This window comes from Pristiophorus japonicus, chromosome 12 (assembly GCF_044704955.1).
Source record: "Pristiophorus japonicus isolate sPriJap1 chromosome 12, sPriJap1.hap1, whole genome shotgun sequence".
Classification (NCBI taxonomy): domain Eukaryota; kingdom Metazoa; phylum Chordata; class Chondrichthyes; family Pristiophoridae; genus Pristiophorus; species Pristiophorus japonicus.
Window position 1 is genome coordinate 53,673,858 of NC_091988.1, and position 22,801 is coordinate 53,696,658.

General features: G+C 44.0%; 1 protein-coding gene across 4 annotated transcripts in view; it reads right to left on the minus strand.

The window, feature by feature from the left end:
• LOC139277263 (peregrin-like) overlaps positions 1–22,547 on the minus strand; it is a 57,865-nt gene extending 35,318 nt beyond the window's left edge. For 3 of the 4 annotated variants that reach the window (XR_011596065.1, XM_070895489.1, XM_070895488.1), the window contains exons 1-3: positions 22,165–22,547; positions 20,310–20,418; positions 13,905–15,452 (exon numbers count right to left, since the gene is read on the minus strand). Coding sequence is in view for 3 of the 4 variants with exons in the window: in XM_070895489.1 (XP_070751590.1) it covers positions 13,905–15,452; positions 20,310–20,344 (1,583 nt within the window). In the remaining variant the exon portion in view is untranslated. The remainder of the gene's footprint in view (positions 1–13,904; positions 15,453–20,309; positions 20,419–22,164) is intronic. The other variant, XM_070895490.1, reaches the window with a different exon arrangement.
• Positions 22,548–22,801: the final 254 nt, after the last annotated feature.

The window sequence follows — 22,801 nt, forward strand, 5'->3', positions numbered from 1 at the left end:
GAACAAAATAAATAGATGAGAGAGATCAGGTTGTGCATTGCTAATGAAAGTCTCCATCTTAGAGCACTATTAACTGTAGTCATGGAGATAGGTGGGTTCACCAGCCTAAGAGAAGACAAGAATCTGACAGTAGGTAAAGAACATAAGAATTAAGAGCAGGAGTAGGCCATTCTGCCCCTCGAGCCTGCTCTGCCATTCAATGAGATCATGGCTGATCTTCTACCTCAACTCCATTTCCTGCACTATCCCCATATCTTTTGATTCCCTTAATATCCAAAAATCGATCGACCTCTGGCTTGAATATACTCAAAAGACTGAGCCTCCACAGCTCTCTGGGGTAGAGAATTCCAAAGATTCACCACCCTCTGAGTCAAGAAGTTTCTCCTCATCTCAGAGAGGATGTTAAGAGAAAAGAACTTCTGGACAGCAACTGTTCGTCCCCATCCCTCACTATACTGCACCCCATTCTGAGACTCGGGTCACCCAGTGATGGCGGTCATGCTTTTGCTGCTGCAGTTTGGGATCTCCCATTCTCCCTTTCCTTTTATAGATAGGAACTACTTCCCTCCACCACCAAAATATCTCATCAAGTGATCTCAGTTCTGTTTGTGGGGAGTGGGGGCGGGAGGCATTTCCATGGGAGAGAATGAAAATCACATTCATGAGTCTCACACTCCTCCAATGCCAATTAAAGAGCAGCATGGGGCAGATTCCCAGCACTGGCCTGACCCTTCAACCGGTGAATGGTGCATTATGCACTGTGTTGGGAGAAAATAAAATTTTGAAACACACAGTGAAACCTGTCCAACCTGAAATCCAGCTCTTCTAAAGATATTTAAATAACATGAACAGCTAATTAGACAGCTCTGTCAAAGCGCTGGCACTGGCATGATGCGCCGAATGGCCTCCTTCTGTGCTGAATGATTCTATGAAAAAAGGTTACCACAGAAAATTCAGTGTAACAAGAGATCCACATTACAACCCACAATTTTACATGACGATTGGGTCCCATACTAATGTCCTGTATTTTACACCACTTTATCACTTTTTCAGAAACATATTTTTAGAGAAAGCTGTTTGAAAAAATGACATTTTAAACAGTTTTCTCACCTATATAATCTGTGATCTAATGTTTATTCCGTGATGTTGGCCTGATCGAGGACACTAACGATGGTGCGTGTCCTCCCAGGGGATTTGCAGGATCTTGCGGAGACATCATTGATGGTATTTCTCCAGCGATTTTAGGTGTCTGCTGTATATGGTCCACGTCTCTGAGCCATATAAGGAGGGCGGGTTTCACTACAGCCCTATAGACCATGAGCTTGGTGCCAGATTTGAGGGCCTGGTGTTCGAAAACTCTCTTCCTCACGCGGTCGAAGGTTGCGCTGGCGCACTGGAGGCGGTGTTGAACGTCGTCGTCGATGTCTGCCCTTGCTGATACTAGGCTCCCAAGGTATGGAAAGTGTTCCACGTTATCCAGGGCGACGCCGTGGATCTTGATGACTGGGGGGCAGTGCTGTGTGGCGGGTTGGAGGACCTTTGCACTGACCACACTCAACCAGCTCTGCTGGGTGGGCCACATTGTTCACATGTCTGACACAAGACTCCCAAAGCAAGCGCTCTATTTGGAACTCCTACACGGCAAGCGAGCCCCAGGTGGGCAGAGGAAACGTTTCAAGGACACCCTCAAAGTCTCCTTGATAAAATACAACATCCCCACCAACAACTGGGAGTCCCTGGCCAAAGACCGCCCTAAGTGGAGGAAGAGCATCCGGGAGGGCGCTGAGCACCTTGAGTCTCGTCGCCGAGAGCATGCAGAAAGCAAGCGCAGGCAGTGAAAGGAGCATATGGCAAACCAGTCCCACCGACTCTTTCCTTCAACGACTGTCTGTCCCACCTGTGACAGAGACTGTAATTCCCATATTGGACTGTTCAGTCACCAAAGAACTCATGCTAAGAGTGGAAGCAAGTCTTCCTCAATTTCGAGGGGGTGCCTGGGGGGGGGATATTTTATTGCAGATGTAAGTGTACTTGCCGGTTACGCTGAACTAAACGGAAGATAGTGTAACTGTCCTGAAATCCTACTGCTCTTGTTGCTCCATAAAATTCATGAAAATTGGGTGGAGAAATGCAGCTTTTATCATTGTGTCCTTTTCACTGGAATACTGATGGAGGAAGCTCTGGGTAAATTGTCAGAAATGGTGTCGGAGGAGTGTGTGGTAAAGCTGGGCTACATTCTAGTTCATAATCAAAGCAAGCATTTATCAATCATGCTAAGTTTGCCACACCACTTTTCCTTGTATTTTTTTCCTCTTCATTTGCACTTTCTTTGATCAAACCTTTCACCTAGAACACTGGATGTGGGCCCAAAAAACATGCTGCTTAATACCATCTCAATTATCAGGCAATAGGTCAGCTCTTTCTCAGTAACACCATCATGGGGGCACCGTCAGTTCAAGGACTACAGCGGTTCAAGAAGGCCCACCGCCACTAGGTCACGGCAACGACAGATGGGCAATAAAACATGGCCTTGCCATTGTCATTCACATCCGAGAACATAAGAACATAAGAAATAGGAGCAGGAGTAGGCCATTTGGCCCCTCGAGCCTGCTCCGCCATTCAATAAATCATGGCTGATCTGATCCTGGCGTCAACTCAAGAACATCCCGAGAACAAATATAAACATATTTAAAAAAAATAAATGCAGCCTTTTTACTAATACAGTACACCAGAATCGAGGACAAAAGCTTGCTCTTCCATTCCCCCTCCCAATCAAAGTGCTTTTTTGAGAAAAAAACAAGAAAATTAGCTACATATCTGCAAGACTTTCATGCTCAATAATACACACCAAACTCCAGACTTTTTAACCTTGTCGGAGATCAAGCTTCATGTCGATAACAAAGACTGGCCAGCGGAGAATAGGTGGGTACCAACGCCCGACAGTTTGGATGTGTGTTACTCACATTTTTCATTTTCACAGTTAGTTTCACACTCTCTCAATTTAGCTATTCTTTTCTCTTGTACATGTTTTGGGTTCTCTATTTACCCTGCTGTGAATTGCTGTTTCTTTGCCATTCAAACTATAAGCCACATCTGCAGCGTCGATCATGGCACGAGTCGCCTTATTAGTCAAAGGCAGGCATTCTGCCCACCAGACTATTCAGCTGTCATCAATCCATGCATGGGCAACCATGGCCAAAACTTTAAACCGCAAGGTTTGAGCCCTCCCGGTCAATTTACATTTTCTTTGAAATGTTCTCCATTCCTTTTTGAGGTTAAAAATACAGCTATTAAACACAAGAAGGTATGACACATATAATCACAATGCTGACTTTAATGAGTACCAGTTCTCACTTGCAGCTCAATATGGTCTTGCTGACCCACACGGCCTTATGTACACATACATATGCTAATAGAAACATAGAAAACAGGTGCAGGCAAAGGCCATTCGGCCCTTCGAGCCCGCACCGCCATTCAATAAGATCATGGCTGATCATTCCCTCAATACCACTTTCCTGCTTTCTCTCCATACTCCTTGATCCCCCTAGCCATAAGGGCCATATCTAACTCCCTCTTGAATATATCCAATGAATTGGCATCAACAATTCTCTGCGGCAGGGAATTCTACAGGTTAACAACTCTATGTATGAAGAAGTTTCTCCTCATCTCAGTCCTAAATGGCCTACCCCTTATCCTACGACTACGTCCCCTGGTTCTGGACTTCACCAACATCGGTAACATTCTTCCCGCATCTAACCTGTCCAGTCCGATCAGAATCTTATACATTTCTATGAGATCCCCTCTCATCCTTCTAAACTCCAGTGAATAAAGGCCTAGTTGATCCAGTCTCTCCTCATATGTCAGTCCAGCCATCCCTGGAATCAGTCTGGTGAACCTTCGCTGCACTCCCTCAATAGCAAGAACGTCCTTCCTCAGATTAGGAGACCAAAACTGAACACAATATTCCAGGTGAGGCCTCACCAAGGCCCTGCACAACTGCAGTAAGACCTCCCTGCTCCTATACTCAAATCCCCTAGCTATGAAGGCCAACATACCATTTTGCCTTCTTCACCGCCTGCTGTACCTGCATGCCAACTTTCAATGACTGATGAACCATGACACCCAGGTCTCGTTGCATCTCCCCTTTTCCTAGTCTTCCGCCATTCAGATAATATTCTGCCTTCGTGTTTTTGCCCCCAAAATGAATAACCTCACATTTATCCACATTATACTGCAATTGCCATGCATTTGCCCACTCACCTTACCTGTCCAAGTCACCCTGCAGCCTCTTAGCGTCCTCCTCACAGCTCACACCGCCACCCAGTTTAGTGTCATCTGCAAACTTGGAGATATTACACTCAATTCCTTCATCTAAATCGTTAATGTATATTGTAAAGAGCTGGGGTCCCAGCACTGAGCCCTGCGGCACTCCACTAGTCACTACCTGCCATTCTGAAAAGGACCTGTTTATCCCGACTCTCTGCTTACTTTCTACCAACCAGTTCTCCATCCACATCAGTACATTACCCCTAATACCATGCACTTTGATTTTGCACACCAATCTCTTGTGCGGGACCTTGTCAAAAGCCTTTTGAAAGTCCAAATACACCACATCCACTGGTTCGCCCTTGTCCACTCTGCTAGTTACATCTTCAAAAAATTCCAGAAGATTCGTCAAGCATGATTTCCCTTTCACAAATCCATGCTGACTTGGACCGATCCTGTCACTGCTTTCCAAACGTGCTGCTATTTCATCCTTAATGATTAATTCCAACATTTTCCCCACTACTGATGTCAGGCTAACCGGTCTATAATTACCTGTTTTCTCTCTCCCTCCTTTTTTAAAAAGTAGTGTTACATTAGCTACCCTCCAGTCCATAGGAACCGATCTAGAGTCGATAGACTGTTGGAAAATGATCACCAATGCTTCCACTATTTCTAGGGCCACTTCCTTAAGTACTCTGGGATGCAGACTATCAGGCCCCAGCAATTTATCGGCCTTCAATCCCATCAATTTCCCTAACACAATTTCCCGCCTAATAAGGATATCCTTCAGTTCCTCCTTCTCACTAGACCTACTGTCCACTAGTACATCCGGAAGGTTATTTGTGCCTTCCTTCGTGAAGACAGAACTGAAGTATTTGTTCAATTGATCTGCCATTTCTTTGTTCCCCATTATAAATTCACCTGAATCTCACTGCAAGGGACCTACGTTTGTCTTCACTAATCGTTTTCTCTTCACATATTTATAGAAGCTTTTGCAGTCAGTTTTTATGTTCCCAGCAAGCTTCTTCTCGGACTCTATTTTCCCCCTCTTAATTAAACCCTTAGTCCTCCTCTGTTGAATTCTAAATTTCTCCCAGTCCTCAGGTTTGTTGCTTTTTCTAGCCAATTTATATGCCTCTTCCTTGGCTTGAACACTATCCTTAATTTCCCTTGTTAGCCTTGGTTGAACCACCTTCCCCGTTTTATTTTTACTCCAGACAGGGATGTACAATTGCTGAAGTTCATCCATGTGATCTTTAAATGTTTACCATTGCTTATCCACCGTCAACCCTTTATGTATCCTTTGCCAGTCTATTCTAGCCAAGTGACGCCGCATACTGTCGAAGTTACCTTTCCTTAAGTTCAGGACCCTAGTTTCCGAATTAACTGTGTCACTCTCCACCTTAATAAAGAATTCTACCATATTATGGTCACTCTTCCCCAAGGGGCCTCGCACAACAAGATTGCTAATTAATCCCTTCTCATTACACATCACCCAGTCTAGGATGGCCAGCTCTCTAGTTGGTTCCTCGACATATTGGTCTAGAAAACCATCCCTAATAAACTCCAGGAAATCCTCCACCACCGCATTGCTACCAGTTTGGTTAGCCCAATCAATATGTAGATTAAAATCGCCCATGATAACTGCTGTACCTTTATTGCACACATCCCTTATTTCTTGTTTGATGCTGTCCCCAACCTCACGACTACTGTTTGGTAGTCTGTACACAACTCCCACTTGCGTTTTCTGCCCTTTGGTATTCCGCAGCTCCACCCAAACCGATTCCACATCATCCAGGCCAATGTCCCTCCTTACTATTGCATTAATTTCCTCTTTAACCAGTAACACCACCCCGCCTCCTTTTTCCTCTCTGTCTATCCTTCCTAAATATTGAATGCCCCTGTATGTTGAGTTCCCAGGCTTGGTCACCCTGGAGCCATGTCTCCATGATGCCAATTACATCATATCCGTTAACTGCTATCTGCGCAGTTAATTCGTCCACCTTATTCCGAATACTCCTCACATTGAGGCGCAGAGCCTTCAAGGCTTGTCTTTTTGACACACTTTGACCCTTTAGAATTTTGCTGTAATGTGGCCCTTTTTGTTTTTTGCCTTGGGTTTCTCTGCCCTCCACTTTATCTTTTCTTCTTTCTGTCTTTTGCTTCTGTCCCCATTCTACTTCCCTCTGTCTCCCTGCATAGGTTCCCATCCCCCTGCCATATTAGTTTAAGTCCTCCCCAACAGCACTAGCAAACACTCCCCCTTGGACATGGTTCTGGTCCTGCCCAGGTGCAGACCGTCCGATTTGTACTGGTCCCACCTCCCCCAGAACCGGTTCCAATGTCCCAGGAATTTGAATCCCTCCCTGCTGCACCACTTCTCAAGCCACATATTCATCTGAGCTATCCTGCGATTCCTACTCTGAATAGCACGTGGCACTGGTAGCAATCCTGAGATTACTACTTTAGAGGTCCTACTTTTTAATTTAGCTCCTAGCTCCCTAAATTCATCTCGTAGGACTTCATCCCGTTTTTTTACCTATAATCGTTGGTCCCTATATGCACCACGGCAACTGACTGTTCATCCTCCCTTTTCAGAATGTCCTGACCCGCTCAGAGACATCTTTGACCACCAGGAAGGCAACATACCATCCTAGAGTCTTGGTTGCGGCCACAGAAATGCCTATCTATTCCCCTTACAATCGAATCCCCTATCAATATAGTTCTCCCACTCTTTTTCCTGCCCTCCTGTGCAGCAGAGCCATCCTGAAAATATCCTCATATTTTCACTGATTCAAGAAAGGACAAAATACCAATGCACAACAGCTATCCAATCGCACAGTATCTCTGGATTCTCCTTTTCTAAAGTTCCTTTCTGGTTGCTTTCTTGTTTTGTTCCACTCGCTTTCACGCGATCTCTGCTACGAGCGTGCTACACTCTCACTTCCTTTTGCATGTAAATCACACCCCTACACCATCTTACTGCGTGCCAGAACAAAACCGGGTCTATCTTAGATACCATCAGATCACTATCTGAGCTGTAACGGCATTAACCCACAACTGCAACTTTTCCGACAACGTTCCTTTACACAGAATTAAGGCCAAATCAATCACACTGTAGAAACATAGAAAATAGGTGCAGGAGTGGGCCATTCGGCCCTTCGAGCCTGCACCGCCATTCAATGAGTTCATGGCTGAACATGCAACTTCAGTACCCCATTCCTGCTTTCTCGCCATACCCCTTGATCCCCCTCGTAGTAAGGACTACATCTAACTCCTTTTTGAATATATTTAGTGAATTGGCCTCAACAACTTTCTGTGGTAGAGAATTCCACAGGTTCACCGCTCTCTGGGTGAAGAAGTTTCTCCTCATCTCAGTCCTAAATGGCCTACCCCTTATCCTCAGACTGTGACCCCTGGTTCTGGACTTCCCCAACATTGGGAACATTCTTCCTGCATTTAACCTGTCTAAACCCGTCAGAAATTTAAACGTTTCTATGAGATCCCCTCTCATTCTTCTGAACTCCAGTGAATACAAGCCAGTTGATCCAGTCTTTCTTGATATGTCAGTCCCGCCATCCCGGGAATCAGTCTGGTGAACCTTCGCTGCATTCCCTCAATAGCAAGAATGTCCTTCCTCAAGTTAGGAGACCAAAACTGTACACAATACTCCAGGTGTGGCCTCACCAAGGCCCTGTACAACTGTAGCAACACCTCCCTGCCCCTGTACTCAAATCCCCTCGCTATGAAGGCCAACATGCCATTTGCTTTCTTAACCGCCTGCTGTACCTGCATGCCAACCTTCAATGACTGATGTACCATGACACCCAGGTCTCGTTGCACCTCCCCTTTTCCTAATCTGTCACCATTCAGATAATAGTCTGTCTCTCTGTTTTTACCACCAAAGTGGATAACCTCACATTTATCCACATTATACTTCATCTGCCATGCATTTTCCCACTCACCTAACCTATCCAAGTTACTCTGCAGCCTCATAGCATCCTCCTCGCAGCTCACACTGCCATCCAACTTAGTGCCATCCGCAAATTTGGAGATACTACATTTAATTCCCTTGTGTAAATCATTAATGTACAATGTAAACAGCTGGGGCCCCAGCACAGAACCTTGCGGTACCCCACTAGTCACTGCCTGCCATTCTGAAAAGTACCCATTTACTCCTACTCTTTGCTTCCTGTCTGCCAACCAGTTCTCAATCCACGTCAGCACACTACCCCCAATCCCATGTGCTTTAACTTTGCACATTAATCTTTTGTGTGGGACCTTGTCGAAAGCCTTCTGAAAGACCAAATACACCACATCAACTGGTTCTCCCTTGTCCACTCTACTGGAAACATCCTCAAAAAATTCCAGAAGGTTTGTCAAGCATGTTTTCCCTTTCACAAATCCATGCTGACTTGGACCTATCATGTCACCTCTTTCCAAATGCGCTGCGATGACATTCTTAATAATTGATTCCATCATTTTACCCACTACTGATATCAGGCTGACCGGTCTATAATTCCCTGTTTTCCCTCTCCCTCCTTTTTTAAAAAGTGGGGTTACATTGGCTACCCTCCACTCCATAGGAACTGATCCGAAGTCTATGGAATGTTAGAAAATGACCGTCAATGCATCCGCTATTTCCAAGGCCACCTCCTTAAGTACTCTGGGATGCAGACCATCAGGCCCTGGGGATTTATCGGCCTTCAATCCCATCAATTTCCCCAACACAATTTCCCGACTAATAAAGATTTCCCTCAGTTCCTCCTTCTTACTAGACCCTCTGACCCCTTTTATATCGGAAGGTTGTTTGTATCCTCCTTAGTGAATACCGAACCAAAGTACTTGTTCAATTGGTCTGCCATTTCTTTGTTCCCCGTTATGACTTCCCCTGATTCTGACTGCAGAGGACCTACGTTTGTCTTTACTAACCTTTTTCTCTTTACATATCTATAGAAGCTTTTGCAGTCTGTTTTAATGTTCCCTGCAAGCTTCCTCTCGTACTCTATTTTCCCTGCCCTAATCAAACCCTTTGACCTCTGCTGAGTTCTAAATTTCTCCCAGTCCCCGGGTTCACTGCTATTTTTGGCCAATTTGTATGCCACTTCCTTGGCTTTAATACTGTCCCTGATTTCCCTTGATAGCCACGATTGAGCCACCTTCCCTTTTTTATTTTTACACCAGACAGGGATGTACAATTGTTGTATTTCATCCATGCGGTCTCTAAATGTCTGCCATTGCCCATCCACTGTCAACCCCTTCAGTATCATTCGCCAATCTATCCTAGCCAATTCACGCCTCATACCTTCAAAGTTACTCTTTAAGTTCTGGACCATGGTCTCTGAATTAACTGTTTCATTCTCCATCCTAATGTAGAATTCCACCATATTATGGTCACTCTTCCCCAAGGGGCCTCGCACAACGAGATTGCTAATTAATCCTCAGTCTAAGATGGCCCCCCCCCTAGTTAGTTCCTCGACATATTGGTCTAGAAAACCATCTAAACTAATCCAGCACGAGTCACCATCTTCAGGATACAAAGGGTAAATGGTGAAAAATAACTGCTCACAAGTTATCCAAATAAATATCCCTTCAATGCCTGTTATTCAATATTGTTACAGGCACAATGATGGACAGGCAAAACAGACGCAGTGCATCTTTTTAAATTTCACAGATACAAACACAGCGATATACAAGCAGAACAACTTCAAATATGAGTCCTTTCAGGCCTTACTATTGCAGTGATATCGGCAGACAAGCAAAGAACACATATTGATAGGCAAAATGGGTTAGGCCATTGAACTTATCTAGCATAACCTGATATAGGACCCTGTGGCCTCCCATCACAGTATCTAACTGCCTCCTGAATGATTATCCTACCAGGAAATCTTAGTAAGTTATATAGAACCAGCTTATAAATTCATTTGAGTACACTAATCCAAAAGAATGGGGACGAACTGACATCTGCAATAGATGAAACAATGTAAAGTTGCAAGCTATAATTAGGCTAGGTGCAGCAATGTGGTTGTACTAACAAATGAGTCACTAAATGGGTGTGGTCTTCCTTTAGGTGAGCACAAAGCACACCATCTAATTAGAAATTACTAAGTATTTACAACTATGAGCCTTCCAATAAAAGAAAAGAGTATTTAATCAAAGTCTCGCTCTCCCTCGCCTCCTCCCTTCAGTCCAAGTTAAAATGTGTGTTCAGGGATGTGGGTGTCGCTGGCGAGCCAGCATTTATTGCCCATCCCCAATTGCCCTTGAGAAGGTGGTGATGAACCGCCTTCTTGAAACACTGCAGTCCTTGTGGTGAAGGTACTCCCACAGTGCTGATAGGGAGGGAGTTCCAGGATTTTGATCCAGCGACGATGAAGGAACAGCAATATATTTCCAAGTCAGGACGGTGTGTGACTTGAAGGAGAACTTAGAGGTGATGGAATATCATGGTGGAACACCATAAAGTACACCCTGCAATACAGTTTTTAATTCTGCAATCTGAGAGGTGAACCTCAGGGACGCTGCCAAAGCTATTGGGATTCTGGTCGGATGAGAGTTGCAATCTGTCCGGCAACAGGCAACTCTCAGCATCCTTCCTGCTCCTGATTCCAGCTCAGGCTGGCCTATCATACTGCCATGGTCATACAGCTTACAAATAAATCACTGGAGAGTGAGGAAGGTTCAAATGCGTAAGATACTAGAGGGCTACCAGTACTTGTGGAAACATAAGCCAGCGCAAATGACTGCATTCAGGTTAATATGTAAAGCTTTATTCCTGCAGGGAAGAGCGGGTGAGAATTTTTCCTCCTTTCAAGCACAGATCCACTTAAGCATCACACAATCAAGGTTAATTAGATGGAAGCAACAGATTTAATAGCAGAGCCCATATTGGTGTGGGTGAGATGGGTCAGACAAGAGAGGGAACCCCCTCCTGTTTCTATCTGTTCATTGCATTTATCCCACACAAACATAGGAACAGGAGCAGGCCATTCAGCTCCTCGAGCCTGTTCCGCCATTCGATGAGATCATTGTCTGATCTGTGATCCAACTCCATATACCCGCCTTTGGTCCATATCCCTTAATACCTTTGGTAAACAAAATGCTATCAATCTCCAATTTAAAATGAACAATTGATCTAACATCCATTGCCATTTGCAGAAGAGAGTTCCAAACTTCTACCACCCTCTGTATGTAGAAGGGTTCCGAATTTCACTCTTGAAAGGTCTGGCTCTATCCATTTCCGTGGTAAGTTCGAAAAAAAGTCACAAACCGATGACATCACCCAAGGAATAGTGAATATACAGTTAATTTCCTACCCAATAATGATCCACATCCTACAGCATTCTCTGACCAAATGGTTGACGAGCAGGCAACCTGCTTCCTGCTACTCTATAATGACTCTAGGATGTGCATGAACATGGCCTCGAGGGGTAACTGCTTTGCTCTGCCCACTATCCTCATATTTAACAACTGTGTCAGCAGACCTGTGGCATTCGTTTTAAATTACAAATCTCTAAAATCACTAAATTGCTGCCTTGCTACTTTAATTTAGAATACTGTCAGTAGTTGAGATATTGTGGAATATTATCCCATCTGCTGCTGATATCATCTGGAGAATCTAGCTAGGGGTTATTGAGTCAGTGTGAGGGAGCAAATTAACCTTAGTGGAGATGCAATCATTAATCCAGGGTCTCCAGGGATAATTTCCTTCAACTGTGTGCGCTTATTCATTTCTTTCACGCTGTCACTAGTTCACATTAGCCTATTATAGCTTAGCTCCCATCCCACAGCTAATCTCCCATGTAATGCACAATTGCTTCCTTTTTTGTACAGTACTGTACCCTCTAGAAAAATTAACCTTGTCCTCAAATACAACTGTTTATTTCAATTCAGATAAAATAGAGCTTTAATAAAATATTACAGAAACAGGTGAGCAATAACAGGTATCATTCGCAACTGTTAGTTAAGCATATGACTGAAAGATTCTAATTAGAATATACATGTTTTGAGAAAGCCCATCCTCTCCTCTCTCCCACGTGCATTTTGGTATCCATTTTCACACCTACCCTCTCTTATTAGCATACACAAATTAACCCCTCATAGTCTAATGCCCATGGGGGTACAGTAGCATAGTTACTGGACTAGTAATTCAGAGGCCTGGACTAATGATCTGGAGGCATGAGTCCAAATCCCACCACAACAGTTGGGGAATTTAAATTCAATTAATCAAATCAGTAATGGTGACCATGAAACTACTGGAATGTCATAAAAACCCATCTGGTTCACTAATATCCTTTAAAGAAGGAAATCTGCCGTCCTTAACCGGTCTGGCCTATATGCAACAGCAGAGCCACAGCAATGTGGTTGACTGCTCTCTGAAATAGCCTAGCAGTTGTATTCACCACCACCTTCTCGAGGGTACTTAGGGATGGCCAATAAATGCTGGCCTTGCCCGCGATGTCCAGGTCCCGTGAATGAATTTTTAACACTTACAGCTTTGCATTACTTTCGTCACATCCGTAAATTACCCCTCACATCCCAGCTCCAATCCACAACTATTCATTCTCTTGTTGGCAACCAGTAACTAGTGGGATGCCGCAGGGATCAGTGCTGGGACCCCAACTATTTACAATCTATATTAACGACTTGGAAGAAGGGCCTGAGTGTAACGTAGCCAAGTTTGCTAATGATACAAAGATGGGAGGAAAAGCAAAGTGTGAGGAGGACACAAAAAATCTGCAAAAGGACATAGACAGGCTAAGTGAGTGGGCAAAAATTTGGCAGATGGAGTATAATGTTGGAAAGTGTGAGGTCATGCACTTTTTTTTTCTGCCAATCAAAGAGCAAGTTATTATTTAAATGGAGAAAGATTGCAAAATGCCGCAGTACAGCGGGACCTGTGGGTACTTGTATATGAAACACAAAAGGATAGTATGCAGGTACAGCAAGTGATCAGGAAGGCCAATGGTATCTTGGCCTTTATTGCAATGGGGTTGGAGTATAAAAGCAGGGAAGTCTTGCTACAGCTATATAAGGTATTGGTGAGGCCACACCTGGCGTACTGTGTGCAGTTTTGGTTTCCATATTTACGAAAGAATATACTTGCTTTGGAGGCAGTTCAGAGAAGGTTCACTAGGTCGATTCTGGGGATGAGGGTGTTGACTAGGTTGGGCCTTTACTCATTGGAATTCAGAAGAATGATAGGTGATCTTATCGAAATGTATAAGATTATGAGGGGGCTTGACAAGGTGGATGCAGAAAGGATGTTTCCACTGATGGGGGAAGACTAGAACTAGAGGGCATGATCTTAGAATAAGGGGCCGCCATTTAAAAGAGAGATGAGGAGAAATTTCTTCTCCCAGAGAGTTGTAAATCTGTGGAATTCGCTGCCTCAGAGAGCTGTGGATACTGGGACATTGAATAAATTTAAGACAGAAATAGACAGTTTCTTAAATGATAAGGGGATAAGGGGTTATTGGGAGGGGGTGGGGAAGTGGAGCTGAGTCTATGATCAGATCAGCCGTGATCTTATTGAATGGCGGAGCAGACTCGAGGGGCCGTATGGCCTACTCCTGTTCCTATTTCTTATGTTTTCATGTTCTAATGTTACAAACCAAGTGCACATTCTCCAGACTTACCGATGAGGTGGAATACAGGGCACTGAAACCACAGGAGCTGCAGCCCGTTTTTCTGCTAGGATCTTCCTTGCCTTCTTCATTTTTAGCCTCGACTTAGCTTTGGCTTTTTTCACTTTTTCCGAACTGGGCCCCTTCCCGTCCTCTCCTTCGTCATCCTCCTCCTCCTCGCCCTCGCTGTGGGAAAGAGCAGGGGGCTTGCGCACTGACCCAGGCGGTGTATGGATGTCACAGTAGGCCGTTTTCCGCACGCTGAACGAGGTGCCATTGGCGCCGGTCTCCCGCACAGGCTCCATCTTCATGTACAGTCCCGCCTGCTGGGCACAGGTCACGTGGAACGCCGTGTAACAGTTGGCTTTGTGGCATTGAATGCACGCCCCGGACCCTCGCTGCTTACAGATGTAACAAGTCAACTTCCAGCGAGCCGGTGGGATGTGCTCAATACTGTCAATTGGCTCGAGGAAAACAGTGTTCGCAAAGCAGACTTCGGGGATCCACAGGGCACAGACCACATGTGCCCATCGCCCGTCATCTGTCTGTTTGAATGCACCGCCCTTGTTGGGGCATAAAGCACAGTCTACCGCCCGTGAAGGTGACTGCAAACACCTGCGGCACAGCCACTGTCCCTCGGGGATATAGGGGACCCCGTAGCACTCCTGGTGAACAGCCAAGTTACACATGTCACAGAAAAGAATGACATTGCTGTTTTGGCACTCGCCGTCGTTACAGATACAGCAAACTGCATCCTCGTCGATCAGCGTGTTCGGGTCTCCCTTGTTGTGGCTTTCAAAGTACGACTCCTTCTCCAGCCGATCCATGAGGTACTCAAACACCTCCTGTGGGATAAAGTTCACTCCTTCATTTTTCCGTTTCTCATTCATGATATCCAGCCACACATAGTCCTCCTCATCCATGTCATATTCAACCTCCTCATCCAGCTCCTCCACAGACTTTTCAATGTAGCGGTAATACGACAATGGGCGGGGAGGAGCATCCGACGCGCTGTGGTCGATCTCCCGATAGATCACTTCAGGCAGCTTGGTGGCAGAAGCAGTGGTGTTGTGGCTGGAGTCCTTGCGTTTCTCCTTGTTTTTGTGCTTGTTGGCTTTCGGGGTGGCCGTCGGCGTCTCTGCGTTCTCTTTGTTGCTGTTGCACTCGACGATATCCTCCGCGGTCGTGTCGTCCTCGGACAGCACCTCCAGATTGTCAAAAATGCTGATCCTGTGCAGCCGGCCCTCGATGTCCACCTCCACCAAGCGCTGCGCCTGCGCATACGTCAGCATTTCCCGGCTCGGCGACTGGGAGATCTCCGACGGGTTCGGAGACTGCTGCGTGCCTGTCCGTGAGTTACGCCCCTTCTTCTTCGGTTTCCGCACTGGGGTCTGTTGAGCCGGGTTGTCATGATCATAGTGGTACAAGTGGTACTCAATGCCACTGTAACTTTTGTAAATTTTCCGACAGCTCTCCACCGGGCACTCATATGGAGGCTTGGTTGCACGCAGGTTGTGACAAAATGTTTTCACATCAAAGTCCAGACCCATCCTGCTATTCCTGAAAACAGAAATAAAAAGCCAGTAAGTGTGGTTACAATAATATATGTTGACAGGGGAGCTTCACTTGATACACACTTTTAACATCGTCAGACAGCACAGTTCACTGGACGCTAACATGATGCATTGCAGAGTGCAAGATATGGGTTTGTGCCACTGGAGAGAGGACTCTGACATGGAATGGAAATCCAGGAGACAGTAACCCTTTCTGGACTTCACTGCTGCACCTTGGCTCAGTTGGTACTAATCTCACATCGGGGTGAGAAGATTGTGGGACTTGAGCTAATAATTTCATGGGGTCAGCCGTGGCTCAGTTGGTAGCACTCTCGCATCTGACTCAGAAGGTTGTGGGTTCAAGTCCCTCAATCAACATCACTAAAAAACAGACGCTGATCATCATCGCATTGCTGTTTGTGGGAGCTTGCTCTACGCAAATTGGCTGCCATGTTTCCTACAACAGTGACTGCACTTCAAAAGTACCTAATTGGCTCTAAAGCATTTTGGGATGTCCTGAGGTCACGAAATACACTATATTAATGCCTCACCCCTCGAACAGCACCTCCAACAATGCATTTTTCTTTGAATCTAACCTGACATTCCACTGGAGTACTGAGGGAGTACTGCATTGTTGGAGGTGCTGTTCGAGGAGTGAGGCATTAAACTAAGCTCCTGTCTGTTTAAGTGGCGATGTTAAAGATTCCATTGCATTATTTGAAGTGCAGGGAGGTCGCCCAATGTCTGCCCAATATTCCACCCTCAACCAATATCGCCAAAGAAAAAAATAACCATTCATCTCTTTGCGTGTTTGTGGAACGCTGCTGGCAGAAATTACTTTGACCGACATAACAGTCATTGCACTTCAAGAAAAAAAATACTGTGCTAAGCTCTTGGGGATATTTGAACATGATAAGGCTCTATATAAATGCAAGTTTTATTATTTATAAGCACCTGGTGGCTAGTTATCTAGTGCCACTGGCCAATGCTCAGGCGCAGGTTGCTGTCTGACCTATTTGTCAAGCAGAGCGGAAGGATGAAGAGGAGCAAAACATAGAACATGTCTTTTCTTAAACAAAACTGACAGTTAAAGTTGGAAGTAATTTCCAAAAAGATTCCCAACTTAAAGCCCCACAACTCAAACAGCTAGTTTCAAAGTTCAATATTAAATCTTTGCATGGTACTACCAGCCACATTACAAGTAGGGACATTTTTGAGATATTTCACTATAAAATGTAAATCAAACTATTCTTTTAAATTTGATAATGTCCAGTGAAAGGCTTTCTAATTTTCTCAACATAAGCAATACTCAGACTGATTTTAATTATCTGGCCGGTTTAAGGCCACATTTATAAGTTGTGGACTGTCAACATTTAATTAGAGAACTGAGTTTTTATGTAGCGTCAAAAAAAATTACATTTTCAATAATGTCAATTTATTCAGTCAGTTTTATGAATTCCCTGGAGTCCATCCCATTGGAATGCTTAGAAACATAAAAGTGACAGTGACAAGTGCTCCACCTGAACTCTGTAATCACCGTTTCACATGCTATTTTGTGATATTTGTGATTGCAATTTCTAAAGGAGGGCCCATCTACAACATTTTTTATTTAGGAATCATGGATAACTTTTTCTTCTTAAGCAATGTTTTCTTGAATTTGACTTCACTCTCGAGTCAATGTTTGACCTGAAACATTAACTCTGTTCCTCTCTCCACAGATGCTGCCTGACCTGCTGAGTATTTCCAGCATTTTCTGTTTTTATTTCAGATTTCCAGCATCGGCAGAATTTTGTTTTTGCACAACTTCTCCTCAATGTTAGCTGATCAGTAAACGACCAGTGGATTTATTACTGTTCCTAATCAGGATTTCAACCATTAATAAAACATTCCCAGAAAAAGTCAATCAAATGTCGGTTTCTGTCAATCAATCAAGTTTTTTTTTATTGAGCTGGGTTGGTGGGGAAATTACAATCAAGGGTGCACCGCATGATCACAGTGCAGGGTGACAGATTGGGCTATCTGGTCAAATGTCAGCCGATGATGTCCACAGGTCAGTTCTGCTCAGACGGCAGGTTGACAGGTCATTAGACAAAGCACCGAGGAAAACATTAGCACTGCTCTGCCTCAGCTGCCAAGAATGCCATGTAGTGGCAACATGCGTCGTTGCTCATTGCCCATCCTGAGTGGGTATTGGGGGGGGGGAAAAGCACAAATAAGACAGCAAAGTACCGTATTTCAAATATTTTAACCAGCTAAATAACCAATTTTGTCAGTGTACCATGTGTGCCACAAAAAACCGGTCTTGCATTTATGTAGCGCCTTTCATGACCACTGGACTTCCCAAAGCGCTTTACAGCCAATTAAGTACTTTTTGAAGTATAGTCACTGTTGTAATGTGGAAAAGCTGACCACATCTTCATATCTTATTCAATAGAAAGTAGCAGCTTCGGTAATAAAACAAACAGAATTGTCACAAACCACTCGTTGCTGCGCAAGGGAAACACATTACAGTGCCTCAAATGAGCTGGGGTTCACTCAACACTGTGTGACAAAAGCACATCACTCTGTCTGACTAAGCGCGTCCGCATCCAGTGTCGTATGGCAGTGACATGTTGCTGTGTTTGAACAAGTCCATGCTCTTTCAGTGTTGTGCAACAGGAACACTTCACTGTGTCTAAATGAGCTGAGATCATTCAGCTCTTTGTGAACAGTAACATTATTACTGTGCCTGAACAACCTACTGTTCATTTAGTCCTGGTTGACAGTAGCACATAACTGTTATCTTAATAAGGGAATGGTAGAATAGTGGTTACATTTCTGGACTAATGACCCAGAGACATGAGTTCAAATCCCACCACAACAGGTGGGGAAGTTAAATTCAGCTAATTAAATAAATCTGGAATGAAAAACTAGTATCAGTAATGGTGACCATAAACTACTGGATTGTCATAAACACTCATCTGGTTCCCTTTTAGGGGAGGAAATCTGCCATCCTTACCCAGTCTGGCTAGAGGTAACGCCTCTTGGCTTAACTGCCTTCTGAAATGGTGAAGAAGGGCAATTAGGGATGGGTAATAAATGTTGGTCTTGCCAGAGATGCCCACATCCCATGAATGAATTTTTAAAAAGAGGCGTTTCATTTAGCACTGTATGATACTAATGCACCAATGCCTGACGGTGTGAACTTTTATTCAGCACTGTGCAACATTAAATATTACTGTGTCTGAATATGTATGTTTGGTTCATACAGGAGGGCACTAAAAGGTCAAAGTACAAGACACCTGAAAGAGAACTGAAGCACAATTTCATGAACACAGCATTAAACCCATCATCAATATTCCACATTTGTCTTGTACTCCTGTTTATTGATCCTGTCTTTAGTTCTGATTGCTTCCAGGAATTAGGAATGAAAGCTGCTGCTGGCATCTCGGAATACAACACTGCTGCCTTGAAATGAAACTATCACCTCAGTCACTGAATACGTCATCCCCAGGAAGAGTTTGAACCCATCACCTACCAGATCAAAAAGGGGAATTTGTAAGGATGCTTAACACAACTCAACCACTAACAAATCATGGAGATGTTTGGGTAATTTTATCTCATTGGATTTTTAAATTTTATTTTCGAAAATACATTTATTCTTCTTTGTGTATTCCCCTGCCCTCCCCCCCATGATGTTTGAGCATGAGGTGTAAACTGGTCCTATGATTTCACTTGCGACTCTTTTGAGTTGGCCATTAGGATATGCACAACAGCAGTGCAACTTCATCCACTCGACAATTTTGGTTCTAACTCTCCTGAGAGAAATGTAGTAGGCCTCAACTTAGCACTTCCCAAAATAGATCAGCAACTTGCCACGCAAGGATCGCATGTGGAAATTTATGCAATCTTATTGGCAAAGTGAATTTGTTTTCTTTTACACAGACTAAGCGGTCACAGTTCTTACACATGGACCCCAGCATGGGTGAAACAATTTGACAATCTTTATAGAGAGTGTTTTCATCTACAGTAGAGCTGAGGAAAGAACAGCATCTATTCATGGTTGGAAAAAAAACTGAAAGAAAGGAAAAATAGAACGGAGAGAGGAACTGAATACAGAAAGAAAATAAATCAAAATATCAATTAAAATATAGTCCACTACATGTTGCTTCAAATAGTCAAACACAGAATGACGGCCTGAACGTGTAACTGCATCACAACAACTTGTGTTTATATAGCGCCTTTAACATTGTAAAATGCCCTAAGGCCCTTCACAGGAGCGTTATCAAACAACATTTGACACCGAGTCACATAAAGAGATATTAGGTCTGTTAACCAAAAGCTTGGTCGAAGAGGTAGATTTTAAGGAGCGTCTTAAAGGAGCAGAGAGAGCTGGATAGGTTAAGGGAGGAAGGAGCAGAGCTTAGGGCCTAGAGAGCTGAAGGCACAGCCAGCAATGGTGGAGTGATGAAAATCAGGGTGTGCAAGAGGGCAGAATTGGAGGAGCGCAGAGATCTTGGAGGGTTGCAGGGCTGGGGGAGATTACAGTGATACGGAGGAGTGAGGCCATGAAAGGATCTGAAAGCAAGGAAGAGAATTTTAAAATTGAGACGTTGCCGGACTGGGAGCCAATGTATGTCAGCGAGCGCAGTGGTGATGGGTGAACGGGACTTGGTGAAAGTTAGGACACGTGCTGCCGAGCTTTGGATGAGCTCAAGTTTATGAAGGGTGCAAGGTGAGAGGCCAGCCAGGAGAGCATTGGAATAGGCTTTGGAAACAGGCTAATAATAGATTTGTCAGAGCACATAAAAACAAACATAGCAAGTGATCTGACTTTTAAAAAGGAAGACTTTTTTCCATTTCATAGCAAGGAACAATGACTTACATGTGTTGGTTGAGATATATCATGCCAGCCAGCATTGCTCTTGCAATTCTTGTGATTTCAATTACAGAACCACGGATTATGGCCACAGCACAGGCAGCTAAAGCTCTTGCTTTGTAAACATAAAAAGAAAGGGACACGTGGAACAATCAGTGATCCACCAATCTTTTTTTAAATAGAAAAGGGCTATATTTGTGAGTACACTATCCCGCTCTTATATATTGTTCATTAGATTTCAGATATCTTACTTTGCACAAAACACATCACAAATGAATAATCTTAAAACAATATACAAAAACATAAAATACCCAGTAATGTCCTGCTAGCTCTCTTGACTTTTCCCCAAGGAGAGGAGTTAAGCAGCTATCAGAAAACTTGAGCAATTATCTTTGTGCTTTACTTGACCTGGTTCTGTTCAATGTGACAGCCTAACTAACTGAGCTAAGCGGTTCAAGCCACAAATTGGGCGGTTTATTTACTTGGACGTGCACTTGAAGTGCTGTTACCTGCAAGGCTACAGACCAAGAGCTGGAAAGTGGGATAAGGCTGGATATAGCTTCTTTTTCGTCCAGCAGACACGTTGCACTGAATGGCCTCCTTCTGTGCCGTAAATGTCTAGGATTCCATTTCTATGATTTTTATGACTTCTATACTCCTTGATCTTCCAATTGACCCCAAGATGTAATTATTGAAACCACTTCTTTGTATGAAGCACCCTAACTGTGGTCTGAGACAGGCTGACTTAGCAGCTGAACATTATAGCCAGTTCCAGACAGACCATAGCTACCCCTGAGCAATGCCATGGGAGATCAGCCAGTAATCAATATCAAACTTTAAAATGGAACCTGCTTGTCAATAGAGCAAACTGGATTTTTAAAATCTATACACAAGCATACTTCCTTGAGCAAATGCGACAGATACAATCCCACATGATAACTAACCATGTACATACAGTGCAGTGATCACATAGGCACATCATATCCAATGCTGGGACGACCCAGACATGTCATATTTAATGCTGTGCACAGAGCAGACACACATGGGCATCTCCTATCCAATTCTGCACAGTGTAGTTACTACAGACTGTCTCAAGTCCAGTGTTATGCACATAGCAGATTGATCATCAAATGTTGTACACACAGCACAATAACCAGACAGATGGTTCATATCCAATGCTTGCACAGACAGCACCCACGCAAGAATTTCAATTCGAATTTCATAAACATAGCATAATAACGAGAAGATAATTTCATACACCATCCTGCAAGCACAACACGGTGACCGCATTTGCAATGGTATTTCAAATATCCTCTTTACATATACATAGCACAGAAGAAAATTCACTCGTCAAATTATGACATTCTTGCAAACCAATGTCAACCAGCAACCAACTTCATTCCCGCCTGTTATTTGTGTCCACAACAGTGATAAGTTAACATTTAACATCACCAATGACAGATCAGGAAGCATTTGAAATAAAGTACCAAATTTATCTCAATTCCTATAGCACAGCACATGAGCATAGGCAGCTGATGGCAATGGCAGCCATTTGTGCCAGCCACAACCAACATACAAACATACGATAACAGTAAAATAAACATTTGATTTTTCTGTAATTATCGCCACACTGTTCACAACAGCCACAGCCTCAGACACTTTGCTCCTTTTATTCTTAGCAATCTCGTTAAACATCAGTTCTGTAAATAAATTCATTAAAATTACAGGGTTGCTATTCTTTAAAGTTTCATTATGACATGTCTATCAGAATATTTTACAGTAAATATTTAGAACTGAAGAGGGAAGAGTTGGACATTAAATATTTAAGAATAGTCACTTAAAAAGTATATACATATATTACCAAGTTAAGAGTGTGGATCATTTCTGTTGTGCTCCTGTGGTGGTTTCAGTGCAGTTAGGTGATGCTGTGTGTGTATGTGATTAGCTGGGGGGAGGGTGGGGGGGTGGTTTGCTGTGTGCTATTCCAGACCAGGCCCACCACCATCAGTCAGTCAGGAAAGGAACCAGGCTGTGAGCTCCATAACAACAGCATCTCTCCCAGGGGCACCCCCACCCCCACTCACACACAGAGGAATCCAGGGCTCAGGAGAAGGGTTTAACACAGAGCCACACAAATCCACACCTGCCCCCACGCACAGCCCCGGCCTCTGCTGCCCTCTCACTGTTGGGAAATGGCTTTTTCCCCCTCAGTTTGAATGTTAACCCAGAGTTCCACTCACAAGATGGAACAAAGGCGCCTCCTCCACCAACAACTGCCTCTGAATTCTTTGCGCAGCACATTCAACACAGCTTACAGTACGTTTATTCCCTGTCAACAAGTACCCGACGCGGAAAGAGGAAATTCGGAGTAGAAATATGTGCATAAGGACGAATTGTTTCACCCCGTTTATTATGAGCACTTACAAATGTTTGTATTTTCCAACTTTTTGCATCATCGGAATGAATGAAAGAAGCGAATCTGCTGGGAGTAAGCGCAA